The following is a 13,973-nucleotide window of genomic DNA, read 5'->3' as shown; positions in this document are numbered from 1 at the left end:
TACTCTCGGAGTCATTTTCGGGCATGGGGTCAGGTTCGGGGGCTGGAGTCACAACAACTACGCTTGTCCGTCGGATGTCCAGCTGGGAAGGTTGCAAAAGGAGATCACATGACCCCAGGATGCCCCAACCATCATAAGTACATGCCAGTGGCCAACTGCCCCTATCATGGATGGCCGGATGCTGAACCAGTTGAGGACTGGTCATAGAGTGAGTCACATTTTTCAGCACTGTCATAATTTCGAACGATTGCTAAATGAACGGTCATATTTGGAGGTCTACCTGTATTTTTCCATGCACAAATAAACAACATCCATTTCTTTCCCCAAACAAATAGGAAGCAAAAAAAAAATATTTAACAAAAAATTGACAGTTTTTCTGTTCCTTTTTACACCTGGAGCAGTATCGTTGACTACATTTTTAATACAGGATATTATACGATCAATATTTTAATGCCCCACAGCTTCAGGTTGGCTCTTTGCAGCGGCTGAATTTTTGGACCTTCAGGATATAGTTAGTCCTTGACATACGACCATTCATTTCGTGACTGTTCGAAATTACAACAGAAAACTAAAAAAAAGCGATTCAGAGCGGTTTTTCCACACTTACAACCGTGGCAGCATCTCCATGGTCAAAATTCGGACGCTTGGAAACGGACTCCTATTTATGTCGGGCGCAGTGTCCTGGGGTCACCTGAACGCCTTTGGTGACCTCCTGACAAGCAAAGTCAAGAGGGAAACCAGACCGTTTTACAACCGTTTTACTAACTAATAATGGCGGTGATTTGCTTGAACAAGTGTGGCAAGAAAGGTCGTAAAACGGGACGAAGCTCACTTAGCAACGGTCTCGCTTAGCCAACTTATTTTTGGGGCTCCATCGTGGTTGTAAGTCAAGGATTCCCTGCAGAGGTGGGTTTCAATTTAATTTGACCAACGGTTCGCCATGCACCGAAAATCTGAGTGCGCGGGGCTTGCAGGCATGCGCGCGGCTTAGAAAACGTGGCTAAATAGGAACGGCATAGCGCCGGGGCCGGTGGGCAGGGGCGGCTCACCCGCAGGTCGCCACTACTGGTTTGCTCGAACTGATCCAGATGGGTTGAATACCACCACTGATTCACTGTATTCTATTTTCAGACCCTTGCACCCAGGTCTATAGCTCTTAAGCCAAAGTTGCACTTGTACAACAAAATTGTTTCTTGGCCAGAGATGGGCTGCTGCCGGTTCGCATTAAACCGGTAGTTCCGACCACCGCCTGGGCCTGTCCACCTGCCCCGGCGCTATCCCATCCTATATATCTCACTCTCTGTCTCGCTCGCTCGCCCGCCCAGCTGATTTCTGCGCCTCGCCTGCTCTACTCACCGCGGCTGCCCGAGAAGTCGGGCTGCAAGCCGCGCTCAGGAAATCGCTGTGTGTTTGAAACCCCGCGCAAGCGGCTTCACATTTTCGGTTCGGCACTAGGCAAACCGGGTTGTTAAATTATGCCAGGGGTAATCAACCTTTTTATGCCTACCGCCCACTTTTGTATCTCTGTTAGTAGTAAAATTTTCTAACCACCCACCAGTTCCACAGTAATGCGCCGTGTATCGTCGTCTGCGCATGCCTCTCGTGCATCGTGGATTGGGTTTGGGGGGGGGCGCCGGCTACCAGCTCTGCTTGTCTGTTACAGCTGGGTGGTGTGGGGGGAGTTGCACGAGCTATTCTGGGACGAGGCTCTTTTGTTTGCGGTCGCACTATAGCGCCATTTAGTTTCACTTAGGTAACGTGAACTAAACTTATGTGCGGGCGATACAAATAGTATATTTTCAGAAATTTAAATTGTCACGGGGAATTTTATGAAAACCTAATGAAAATGTTTTTAAATTTATTTATTTATTTATTTATTTATTATTCGTACTTCTCTACCGCCCTTCTCCCGAAGGACTCAGGGCGGTTTACAGCCATATTAAAAACAATTTCTATAAACATTAAAATAAAATAAAATGAAATATTTAAATTTGGCTGACTATATAAAACCCATCTAAAAACTCCCGATAAAACTCCCAATTAAAATACTATCAGGCCAGTCCTGCTCGATGAAACAACCATGTTTTCAGCTCGCGTCTAAACGTCCGGAGATCGGGGAGTTGGCGCATGCCTGGTGGTAATTCGTTCCAGAGAGTTGGAGCCCCCACAGAGAAGGCCCTCTGGGGGTCGCCAGCCGACATTGACTAGCCAACAGCACCCGGAGGAGGCCCACCCTATGGGAGCGCACTGGTCGCTGGGAGACCATCGATCGCAGTAGGCAGTCCCGTAAGTACCCCGGTCCCATGCCATGAAGCGCTTTAAAGGTGGCAACCAATACCTTGAAATAATGCTATGACAATTTTTTTTAAAGTCAATTAAATTTTTTTAAATAAGGAAAGTGCTCCAGTATCGGACAAAACCCCTACCGCCCAGCGTGAAAGCTGGAACGGCCACTAGTGGGCGATAGGGACCAGGTTGATTACCAGTGAATTACGCAAAGCCCATTTCTGTTCTTGTCCATCCCTGGTTTATTTTTGTATAAAACGAATCGCCTTGTGTTTTCCGCAGAAACGGAAAAGGTCCACTCCCAGCCTGGGAAAGTTTTCTGCTAATGGCCGCTTAAAATTTTGGCAGAATTCTGGCTCCATGGCGGATAGCCAGGAATGCTACCCAATATGCGGAAAGCGTTGTGGGATTTTTAAAATAAAGCTGCCACGCTACCCTAATCCTTTATAAAAGGTGATCACATTCTTTATTTTTAAATTTCCCATTACGTCATTTCTGAAATTGAATCTACCTTGGCTGGGGTGGGGTGGGGTGGAAAGGACCCAAAACGTTTAATTTTATTTCCGTGTGGGCGTCAACGGAACAAAATCTGGGGATTTTCCCGTGCTTTTATTCGCCTGCAAAAAATCCGTCTTCCCAAAGGAAATTTTAAACAGCGAAGAAAAATGAAGCGAGGGGCATCCCTCCACAATTCCTACTGTGCTTTGTACATGCGGTCCTCGGTTTTTAACAGTTTCACTTAGTGACAGTTCAAAGTTATAACAGCACTTTAAAAAAAGGACTTTAGGACCGTTTTTCACTCTTACGACCGTTACACGTGATCAAGATTCAAACACTTGGCAGCTGATTCATATTTATGAGGGTCCCGGAGTCACATGATCCCCTTTGGAGACCTTCTGACCAGCGAAGTCAATGGGCAAGGAAGATTCATTTAACGACCGTCTTACTAACTTAACTGTTTCACTTAACAACCGTGGCAGGAAATGTCATAAAATGGGGCAAAACTCACTTAACGCCTGTCTTGCTTAGCAACAGAAATCTGGGGCTCCGTTGTGGTCGTATGTTGAGGACTGCCCGAAATTATAGCGGTCCTTGAGAATTCTGGGAATTGAAGTCCACAAGTCTTAAAGTGACCACAGTGGGACACCCCTAGTTTATACCAAAGACAGACTTGCACAGTGACACATCCGGCTAGTTCAGGGGTCTCCAACCTTGGCAACTTTAAGACTTGTGGACTTCAACTCCCAGAATACCTCAGCCAGCAAAGCTGGCTGAGGAATTCTGGGAGTTGAAGTCCACAAGTCTTAAAGTTGCCAAGGTTGGAGACCCCTGGGCTAGTTTAAAACATCAACCAGACACAAAAACATCCAGTCTCCTTTCACACCCACCCTGAATTAAAGAGAGAGAAAAAAATATTTCTTAAATTTATACACCAACCGTCTCGCCATTGGGAGAGATTCTGGATTTTCGGGAAAAAAATCAGGGGTACTGAAACAGGCAGGACCAGGATATTTACGGGACCGTCTACTGCCATCTTCTATCTCCCAGCGACCGGTGCGTTCTCACAGAGAGGGACTCCTTAGGGTGCCGTCAGCCAAGCAATGTCGACTGGCGGCCCCCATGGGGAGGGCCTTCTCTGTGGGGGCTCCTACCCTGTGGAACGAACTTCCCCCTGGACTTCGTCAACTATCCGACCTTCGGACCTTTCGCCGCGAACTTAAAACCTATTTATTCCGTCTAGCTGGACTGGCTTGATTTAAAAAATTTTAATTTGCTTTTATGGGTTTTAAATTTTTGTAAATTTTATAAGGTGTTATTGTATTTTAAATTTTGGCCAATTGAATAAGTTTTTTAAGAGGTTGTTCTTAATATTGTATGTGCTGTTCTTTTTGTATTTTATTCTGGCTGTGCACCGCCCTGAGTCCTTCGGGAGAAGGGCGGTATACAAATTAAAATATTATTATTATTATTATTATTATAGGCAAAACCCCAGGAGCAGACCATGCTACCCAGTGTCCAGAAATCGGTTTACTACCGGTTCTGTGGGCGTGGCTTGGTGTGGTTTGGTGGGTGTGGCTTGGTGGGCGTGGCAGGGGATAGATATTGCAAAATATCCATTCCCACCCAACTCTGGGTCCAGCCAGAGGTGGTATGTGCCGGTTCTCCGAACTGCTCAAAATTTCCACTACCGGTTCTGCAGAACTTGTCAGAACCTGCTGGATTTCACCCCTGATGCTACCCATTATCCAGCATCGGCTTCCCCCTCCAAGAACTGACCCCTATCAGAAAGAGGGGAAGCCAGGGTTAAAACATGCTTTAAGTGGGGAGGACTTCCACTCCCAGAATCTCCCAGCCAGCATGCTTTAAGAGGGGATGACTTCCAGTCCCAGAATTCCCCAGCCAGCTTGTTTTAAGAGGGGAGGACTTCCACTCCCAGAATTCCCCAGCCAGCCTGCTTTAAGAGGGGAGGACTTCCACTCCCAGAATTCCCCAGCCAGCATGCTTTAAGAGGGGAGGACTTCCAGTCCCAGAATTCCCCAGCCTGCCTGCTTTAAGAGGGGAGGACTTCCACTCCCAGAATCCCCCAGCCAGCATGCTTTAAGAGGGGTGGACTTCCAGTCCCAGAATCCCCCAGCCAGCATGCTTTAAGAGGGGTGGACTTCCAGTCCCAGAATCCCCCAGCCAGCCTGCTTTAAGAGGGGTGGACTTCCACTCCCAGAATCCCCCAGCTAGCATGCTTTAAGAGGGGAGGACTTCCAGTCCCAGAATTCCCCAGCCTGCCTGCTTTAAGAGGGGAGGACTTCCAGTCCCAGAATCCCCCAGCCAGCATGCTTTAAGAGGGGTGGACTTCCAGTCCCAGAATCCCCCAGCCAGCCTGCTTTAAGATGGATGGACTTCCACTCCCAGAATCCCCCAGCCAGCCATGCTTTTAGAGGGAAGGGCTTCCACTCCCAGAATCCCCCAGCCAGCATGCTTTAAGAGGGGTGGACTTCCAGTCCCAGAATTCCCCAGCCAGCCATGCTTTAAGAGGGGTGGACTTCCACTCCCAGAATCCCCCAGCCAGCCTGCTTTAAGAGGGGAGGGCTTCCACTCCCAGAATCCCCCAGCCAGCATGCTTTAAGAGGGATGGACTTCCAGTCCCAGAATTCCCCAGCCAGCCATGTTTTAAGAGGGGAGGACTTTCAGTCCCAGAATCCCCCAGCCAGCCTGCTTTAAGAGGGGAGGACTTCCACTCCCAGAATTCCTTTTGCAAGCATCTCCCCGACATGGAGCTGAGCCCATCCTCCCCATAGACGAAATGGAAGGAAAAGGAGCCCCCAAATTCCAAACCCACGATTTAGGCGGGGGGGGGCGTGCAATGCTGGGTCCGGTCGCAAAATCCCAGTGAACTAAACCAGGGAGCCCCCCCTCCTCAAATCACCCGCCGTTTTCAAACAAAGCTCCAGCTTGCATTGCGTAGCCTTGAACAGCTGCCAAAACTGCCCCCCCCCCATAATGTCATGAAGGTTACGGGTCCCCAACCTTGAAGGAGACAAGGGGGGGGCACGAATTCCACCCCCTCCCCAATTCATCAACAAGACCCCAAACGGAGCAAGATAAAGGAACAAACAGGGGAGAGACACACCCCCTTTGCCTCCATCCAGGCATTGTCAAGGGCTGGTATGAATGATGTAACCGCTGGGGAGGGAGACCCTCGGACCCCTCCCCGATTTACCAACTACTGGCCGAGCCCGCCCCCCACAACAACCTCTTCAAACACACACCCCCACTACCATCCCCCAAAAATCCTGCTTCGGAACGCCCCACGACGAGACACCCCAATTTGAAATTCGGAGGAACAAAGAAAACCGCCAAGTTGGAAATCCAGGTGAGAAGGGAAAAAGAAATAAGCCCCTTCCTCATTTTCTCCTCCCAACTCACCCCCTTGATATTGCAAGGACAAAGCCTTCTTCCGCCACCCCACAGGAGTTTTGGGGAAGGGGTCAAAAATGGCCAGCAGTCCTGCCGAGGGAAGCCCCCTTGAGAAGGGATGCCCTCCTGCTCAACTAAGGAGACCCCTTCCCTCCCTCCCTCCCTGTCCAGTCCAACAGCAGCTGTTAGGGGAGAAGGAGAGGTGGTGGGGTGGGGGGGGTGAGATAGGGGAAGGGGTCCCCGTCAGAAGCCCCCCTACCCACCGTAGGTGCAGTTACAGCAAAAGCGGACGATGAGAAGGATCTCCATGGCACCATGGCGGTATCGGGGGTCCGTTGGCTCCAGAGGTGGGAGAGCGAGAGCGAGAGAAAGAGAGAGGAAGGGAAGGGAGAGGAGGGGTGAGGGGCTGCCAGACGCTGCCAGCATGCCAAACAGGGAAGCCCCCTCCTCTTTTTTTTTCTCTCCCTCCCCCTTCCTCCCTCCCTCCCTCTCTCTCTTTCTCTCTCTCTCTCTCTTTTCACGGGAACTAAGCAATCTTGTTTATTTCGGGCACCCCAAAAGACCACCCAAGGAGAGGCAGACAAAGGAATGGGGAGATGCCTCCTGACACCCCAAAATACACCCCCTTCCCCACCCACCCCCGAAAAAAAGAGGAGATCAGAAACTGTGTTACCTTCCATGGTGACAAAACTGTGGGTTCCTTTGACTTTCAGCTCCTGTAAAAAGGAAAAAGTCAGGTGAGGCCCACACAGCAATGGGAGACCCCCAAAAGGAAGCCCCCCCTTTACAGAGGACAAAGGGGGGTGCCAAACGGGCAGGGGCATTGAGGGAGCCAGCCCCAACTGGGGGATCGAGGCAGTGTTTCCTGGCTTGGTCCTTTTTCCATAATTTTCCAAAGAGAAAGAAAAAAAAAACAAACTCCCAGCAAGTCTAAAGCAGAGCTGGTCTCTCCTCAAGGGAGGAAGGGTCTCTTGGAGGGTATGCAAAAGGGATTTGGTCAAATAACAACAACAGCTGCAGCGGAGACCAAAGACAGATGTGGACACACGTGTAAACATGCACACAAATACACAAATAAACATGAACAGGGTAAGGGAAGGGAGGCTATGAAGACAAAGGTTCGGGAAAGAAAAATAGGAATAAAAGTGGATGGATGGATGGATGGATGGATGGATGGATGGAAGGAAGGAAGGAAGGAAGGAAGGAAGGAAGGAAGACTGTGGGGTCCTTGGTACTCTCTGAGCTTATTTCTTTTCCTGCAGACGTCTCATGACCCAACTAGGTAACGTTATCAGGGAAGGAAGGAAGGAAGGAAGGAAGGAAGGAAGGAAGGAAGGAAGGAAGGAAGGAAGGAAGGAAGGAAGGAAGGAAGGAAGGAAGGAAGGAAGGAAGACTGTGGGGTCCTTGGTACTCTCTGAGCTTATTTCTTTTCCTGCAGACGTCTCATGACCCAACTAGGTAACGTTATCAGGGAAGGAAGGAAGGAAGGAAGGATGGATGGATGGAAGGAAGGAAGGAAGGAAGGAAGGAAGGAAGGAAGACTGTGGGGTCCTTGGTACTCTCTGAGCTTATTTCTTTTCCTGCAGACGTCTCATGACCCAACTAGGTAACGTTATCAGGGAAGGAAGGAAGGAAGGAAGGAAGGAAGGAAGGAAGGAAGGAAGGAAGGAAGGAAGGAAGGAAGACTGTGGGGTCCTTGGTACTCTCTGAGCTTATTTCTTTTCCTGCAGACGTCTCATGACCCAACTAGGTAACGTTATCAGGGAAGGAAGGAAGGAAGGAAGGAAGGAAGGAAGGAAGGAAGGAAGGAAGGAAGGAAGGAAGGAAGGAAGGAAGGAAGACTGTGGGGTCCTTGGTACTCTCTGAGCTTATTTCTTTTCCTGCAGACGTCTCATGACCCAACTAGGTAACGTTATCAGGGAAGGAAGGAAGGAAGGAAGGAAGGAAGGAAGGAAGGAAGGAAGGAAGGAAGGAAGGAAGGAAGGAAGACTGTGGGGTCCTTGGTACTCTCTGAGCTTATTTCTTTTCTTGCAGACATCTCATGACCCAACTAGGTAACGTTATCAGGGAAGGAAGGAAGGAAGGAAGGAAGGAAGGAAGGAAGGAAGGAAGGAAGGAAGGAAGGAAGGAAGGAAGGAAGGAAGGAAGGAAGGAGGAAGACAGACTGTGGGGTCCTTGGTGCTTTCTGAGCTTGTTGCCTTTCTTGCAGACGTCTTATGGCCCAACTAGGTAACATTATCAGTGCTAGAAGGAAGGGGAAGTAGCACGGTGGAGGAGGAGGGAAGTCGGGGTCTTTGGTGCTCTGTGAGTTTGCTGGTTTTCTTGCAGACGTCTCATGACCCAACTAGGTAACGACATCAGTAAATTTGAGATTATGGTCTTTCCTGGGGGTTTTTCAGAAGAGACTGGACAGCCATTGGCCTGGAATAGTACAGGTAGTCCTCGACTTACGGCCACAAATTGAGCCCAAAAGTTCTGTTGCGAAGCGAGACAGTTGTTAAATGAGTTTTGCCCCATCTTACGCTCCCACGGTTGCTAAGTGAATCGCTGCAGTTATTACGTGAGTCACACAGCTGTTAAGTGAATCTGGCTTCCCCATTGACTTTGCTGGTCAGACGGCTGCAAAAGGGGTGACCATGGGAGACTGCGATCGTCTGAATTTTGACCATGTGACCATGATGATGGTCGTAAGTGTGAGGACTGCTCATAAGTCACTTTTTTCAGCGCCGTTGTAGCTTCAAACGGTCACTAAATGAACAAATCGAGGACTATCTATATTCTGTTATTCTACGTTCTCCTCCTATTTAGGCAACACACCGATTTTGCCTCCATCTGCCTAGAATATTCACAAATAAACACAAAACACTTATTTTACTGATGAATTTCCTAGTACAGGTAGTCCTCGGTTTACGACCATTCATTCAGTGACCGTTTGAAACTGAAACGGCACTGAAAAAAGTGACTTAGGGCCAGTCCTCACACTTATGACCATCGCAGCATCCCCAGGGGATCAGAGAATCCAGGCGCTTGGCAACAGGCCTGTATTTATGACGGTTGCAGGATTCCGGAGTGGCGGAAGCTCGATTTGCTTAACGACCGCATAACTCACTTCAGAATTGCAGCGGCTTGCTTAACAACCGTGGTAAAAATAGGGTCGCTTGGCAAGCGGCATGAATTTACGACGGTGGCAGGATCCCTGGACCAACATCTGCGGCCTTCCCAGCCGGCTTCTGACAAGTAAAGTCGATGAGGGAAGGCTGATTCGCTTAGCGACCAGAGCAAAGAAGGTCATAAAATTGGGGACGACTCACTGAACGCTTAGTGATGGAAATTCCAGTCCCAACTGTGGTCATAATTTGAGGACTACCTGTATCTTTGCTCGTATTAACCTAGAAAACGGCACTTATATCCACAACGACAAAAAAATTTCCCTCAGACACAATTTTTCATTACTTTGTGCTTTTAATCGGGTGAAATTCGGGAAAACAGCCCTCACTCATATAATTGGGGCTTGTCCTATCCTTGCTCAGCTTGGAATATTGTCATTTTTAAGCCCTTAGATTTTTTTTTATTTTAAAAAGGGGGGCGTGCTTTTTACACAATCAAACGAAATATTCACTAACGCTGGAGAATCATATTAGATAATATTCGTTTTGTGAAAACTTTTTTTTAATAAGGGACGAGGATTCTGAAGCAAATCTGTTCTAAAAGTAGTCCTCGGATTGCAACGGTTCATTTAGTGACCGTTCAAAGTTACAACATCACTGAAAGAAGTGACTTAGGACCCTTTTTCACACTTACGACGGTGGGAGCATCCCCGTGGCCACATGATCAAAATTCAGGTGTTTGGCAACTGACTCATATTTATGACGGTCGCAGTGTCCCTGGGTCACGTGATTCCCTTTTGTGACCTTCTGACAAGCAAAGTCAAGGGGGGGGAGGAACCAGTTTCACTTAATGACCATGTCACAACAGCAGTGATTCACTTAACAACAGTGGCAAGAAAGGTCGTAAAATGGAGCAAAAACTCACTTAAGAAATGTTTCACTTAGCAACACACATTCTGGGCTGCATTGGGGTCGTAAGTTGAGGACTAAATGTACTAGGGATGTCTAACCTTGGCAATTTCAAAACCTGTGGACTTCAACTCCCAGAATTCCTCAGCCAGCCATGTATGGACTTCAACTCCCAGAATTCCTCAACCAGCCATGTATGGACTTCAACTCCCAGAATTCCTCAGCCAGCCATGTATGGACTTCAACTCCCAGAATTCCTCAACCAGCCATGTATGGACTTCAACTCCCAGAATTCCTCAGCCAGCCATGTATGGTTGGCTGGGGAATTCTGGGAGTTGAAGTCAATACGACTTAAAAGATGCCAAGGTTGGAGGCCCCTCTGTTTAACATCCATGATGCTCCCTTGTTCTGTTACCAATTTTTAATGCCTTTATTTTCTGTTTTTTAATTTTAAAAGTTGTGTACCAAATTGTTGTTATTACTGATATTTATTTATTTATTTATTTATTCATATTTTTATACCGCCCTTCTCCGAAGATTCAGGAGAATAATAAACAATCTTTTAAAAAAAAAAAGAAAGAAAGATTAATCTCTTGTTACCGACTCAGTCTCACAAGCTGGTTGTAGTTAGTCCTCGACTTATGACCACAATGGAGCCCAACATTTCTGTTGCTAAGCAAGACCGAATCACAGTAGTTATTAACATAGCTGTTAGGTGAATCTGGCTTCCCATTGACTTTCCTTGTCAAAAGGTCACAAAAGGGGATCACGTGACCCCGGGACCCTGCAACCGTCATAACTATGAGTCAGTTGCCAAACATTCTTTTCCTCATGTGATCATGGGGATGCTGCAACGGTTGTAAGTGTGAAAAGCGGTCATAAGTCACTCTGTTCAGCGCTGTCATAACTTCGAATGATCACTAAGTGAACTGTTATAAGTTGAGGACTTACCTGTATTATGAAATTTCACAGGATATAACAGTCTTCCCTGAAACTCACCTCTGATATTTTCTGGAACTGGCTGTTACTCTGGCTGCATTTTTCGGCGGTCTCCAGTGCAATTTTATAGTTATCCACAAAAGCCTTGTAGACCCCCAGTTGTGTAGCCTGTGGCAGAGAGAAAGAATATTAATTTTGGAGGAAAACGGTTGGAATACATGTTAGCATGCATTTTGTATTGCAAGAACTACATAATTATTCAGCCAGTAGATGGCAGTGTTTAGTGTGCATCCGTGGTTATAATCTATGTTCTAAGTAAAGTTTCCTCTTTCTTGTTACAGTAAAAACAGTTAGGCAGTAAAGCACATGGTGACTGTACTCTTTGTTTGCTCTGTGGTGCTACATATAAACAGAATTTCTAATAAAAACCATTTTGAAATCAACAGGAATGAAGGCATTCACATGCCAGTTTGCAAAACCAAAGTCATCCCAAATTCATTTATAGGTAGTCCCTGATTTATTTATTTATTTATTTTTTATTCAAAAAGTTTTACAGAAAATTTTTTTCCCCCCCTTTCCCCCCAACCCCCTGGCTTCCCGGAACAAGCACAAGGTATAGTTAAAAATAAGACAAACATATGCTAAGAAAATTTTCTCCCAAAACTATTATACCAATTTTCCTTCTCTAGCTCTGACTTCCTCCTAACATAACCAAAATCCTTCAAAAAAAAATAAAAAATAAAAATAAAAATTAAGAATTAACAATAGTAAAATATATAAATCAATAGAACAAATTAATCCTAAAGTATTTAAAACCAACTAAAGCATAAAAATCCAATCCAATTCAAAAAATATGTCCCTTATAACTTCTATAACCATATAATTTTCCCCCCCATGTCTTTCTTACATAAGATCTTTTGAAAATATTCTATTTAAAATTTAGTGCAACACCTTATAAAATTTCAATACAGAAAATTACAATATCTATTCAACTTTAGTCCTTCCTCATCAAAATCCAGTATAGATCCAAATATCTAGTCTTTTATGATAGATATAAAACATATAATCAACTCATTTCTTCCTCAAGATTCCTCACAAAATGTCTTTCCGGAACACTAATATTTTTGTCTATTAATATTTTAAAAAAACCTTGTTTCAAGACTAATACTTTTGTCTCTTGCCATTTTTTTTGGTGCATTAATCTCTGGTCTTTCCTTCGTTACTCCTAGTAGTCCCTGATTTATAACAGTTCGTTTAGTGACCGTTGAAAGCTAGAACGGCACTGAAAAATGTGACTTATAACCGCATTTTCACGGTTACAACTTTTGTAACATCTCCACGACCATGCGTTTGCCAAGCGCCCAAATTATGACCACATGATTCAGGAGATGCTGCAAATGGTTATAAGTTTGAGGACCGGTCATAAGTCATACTTTTCAGTGCTTTGGTAACCTCAAACGGTCACTAAACAAGTAGTTGCAACAAGTAGAGTACGATACAAGCTCAAGTATAAATACAGGCAACAAGTAGTCAAAATAGGGAACGCCCTATCAAACCCTGCACCAATTAACAGCAGTTTTAGGACCCACACTCTTTATACTGTACATAAACAACCTTTGCGATCATATTATAAGCAACTGCGTTCTCTTCGCGGATGATGTAAAACTATTCAACGCCACCGACAATGCTGCTATCCTTCAAAAGACCTTGACTATCTATCAGAATGGTCAAACAATTGGCAACTCCAAATCTCAACCAACAAATGTTCTGTCTTACATATTGGCAAAAAATAAAATAAAAATCAAAATACTAAATACAAGCTGGGCAGATACGACCTTGTAGACAACCCTCACTCTGTTAAGGACCTTTACTCATCTCTAATGATCTAAGTACCAGAGCCCACTGTAACAGCATTGCCAAAAAGGCATTAAGAGTTGTAAAGCTAATCTTGCGTAGCTTCTTCTCCGGTAATATTGAACTGCTAACTAGAGCATACAAAACCTTTGCTAGACCAATTCTTGAATACAGCTCATCTGTCTGGAACCCGCACTGCATATCAGACATTAATGCAATCGAGCGAGTCCAGAGATATTTCACGAGAGGAGTCCTCCACTCCTCTACCCGCAATAAAACCCCTTATGCCACCAGACTCCAAATTTTGGGCTTAGACAACTTAGAACTACGCCGCCTGCGGTCTGACCTAAGTGTAGTACATAAAATTATCTACCACAATGTCCTACCTGTCAATGACTACTTCAGCTTCAACCACAACAATACACGAGCACACAACAGATACAAACTCAAGGTAAACCGCATTAAACTCGAATGCAGAAAATAGGATTTCAGCAACAGAGTTGTTAATGCCTGGAATGCACTACCTGACTCTGTGGTCTCATCCCCAAACCCCCCAATTTTAACCTTAGACTGTCTACTGTTGACCTCACCCCATTCCTAAGAGGTCTGTAAGGGGCGTGCATAAGCGCATCAGCGTGCCATACCGTCCCTGTCCTACTATCCCCATTTATTCGTACCCTTATCCTGTATTCATAATTATGTTTATACTTATATCTGTTACGTATTACATGTTTGACTGAATAAATAAATAAATAAATAAACAAACAAACAAGGGGCCTCTGGTGGCTCAGCAGACTAAGTCTGTCTGTTATTAACAACAGCTGCCTGCAATTACTGCAGGTTCGAGTCCCACCAGGCCCAAGGTCGACTCAGCCTTCCATCCTTTATAACAGGGGTGTCCAAACTTGGTCCCTTTAAGACTTTTGGACTTCAACTCCCAGAGTTCCTCAGCCAGCTTTGCTGGCT

The 13,973-nt window shown here is 45.9% G+C and overlaps 1 protein-coding gene across 3 annotated transcripts in view; it reads right to left on the bottom strand.

Annotated features, from left to right (window-relative positions):
* ABR (ABR activator of RhoGEF and GTPase) overlaps positions 1–13,973 on the bottom strand; it is a 152,509-nt gene that overhangs the window by 85,440 nt on the left and 53,096 nt on the right. For 2 of the 3 annotated variants that reach the window (XM_058163985.1, XM_058163986.1), the window contains 2 exons: positions 11,214–11,321; positions 6,872–6,914 (listed from right to left, as the gene is read on the bottom strand). In XM_058163985.1, coding sequence (XP_058019968.1) covers positions 6,872–6,914; positions 11,214–11,321 — 151 coding nt within the window. Of the gene's footprint in view, positions 1–6,461; positions 6,586–6,871; positions 6,915–11,213; positions 11,322–13,973 lie in introns of those variants that run through there. The other variant, XM_058163987.1, reaches the window with a different exon arrangement.

Source organism: Ahaetulla prasina, chromosome 1 (genome assembly GCF_028640845.1).
Source record: "Ahaetulla prasina isolate Xishuangbanna chromosome 1, ASM2864084v1, whole genome shotgun sequence".
Classification (NCBI taxonomy): domain Eukaryota; kingdom Metazoa; phylum Chordata; class Lepidosauria; order Squamata; family Colubridae; genus Ahaetulla; species Ahaetulla prasina.
This window is presented reverse-complemented; position numbering and strand designations above follow the sequence as displayed.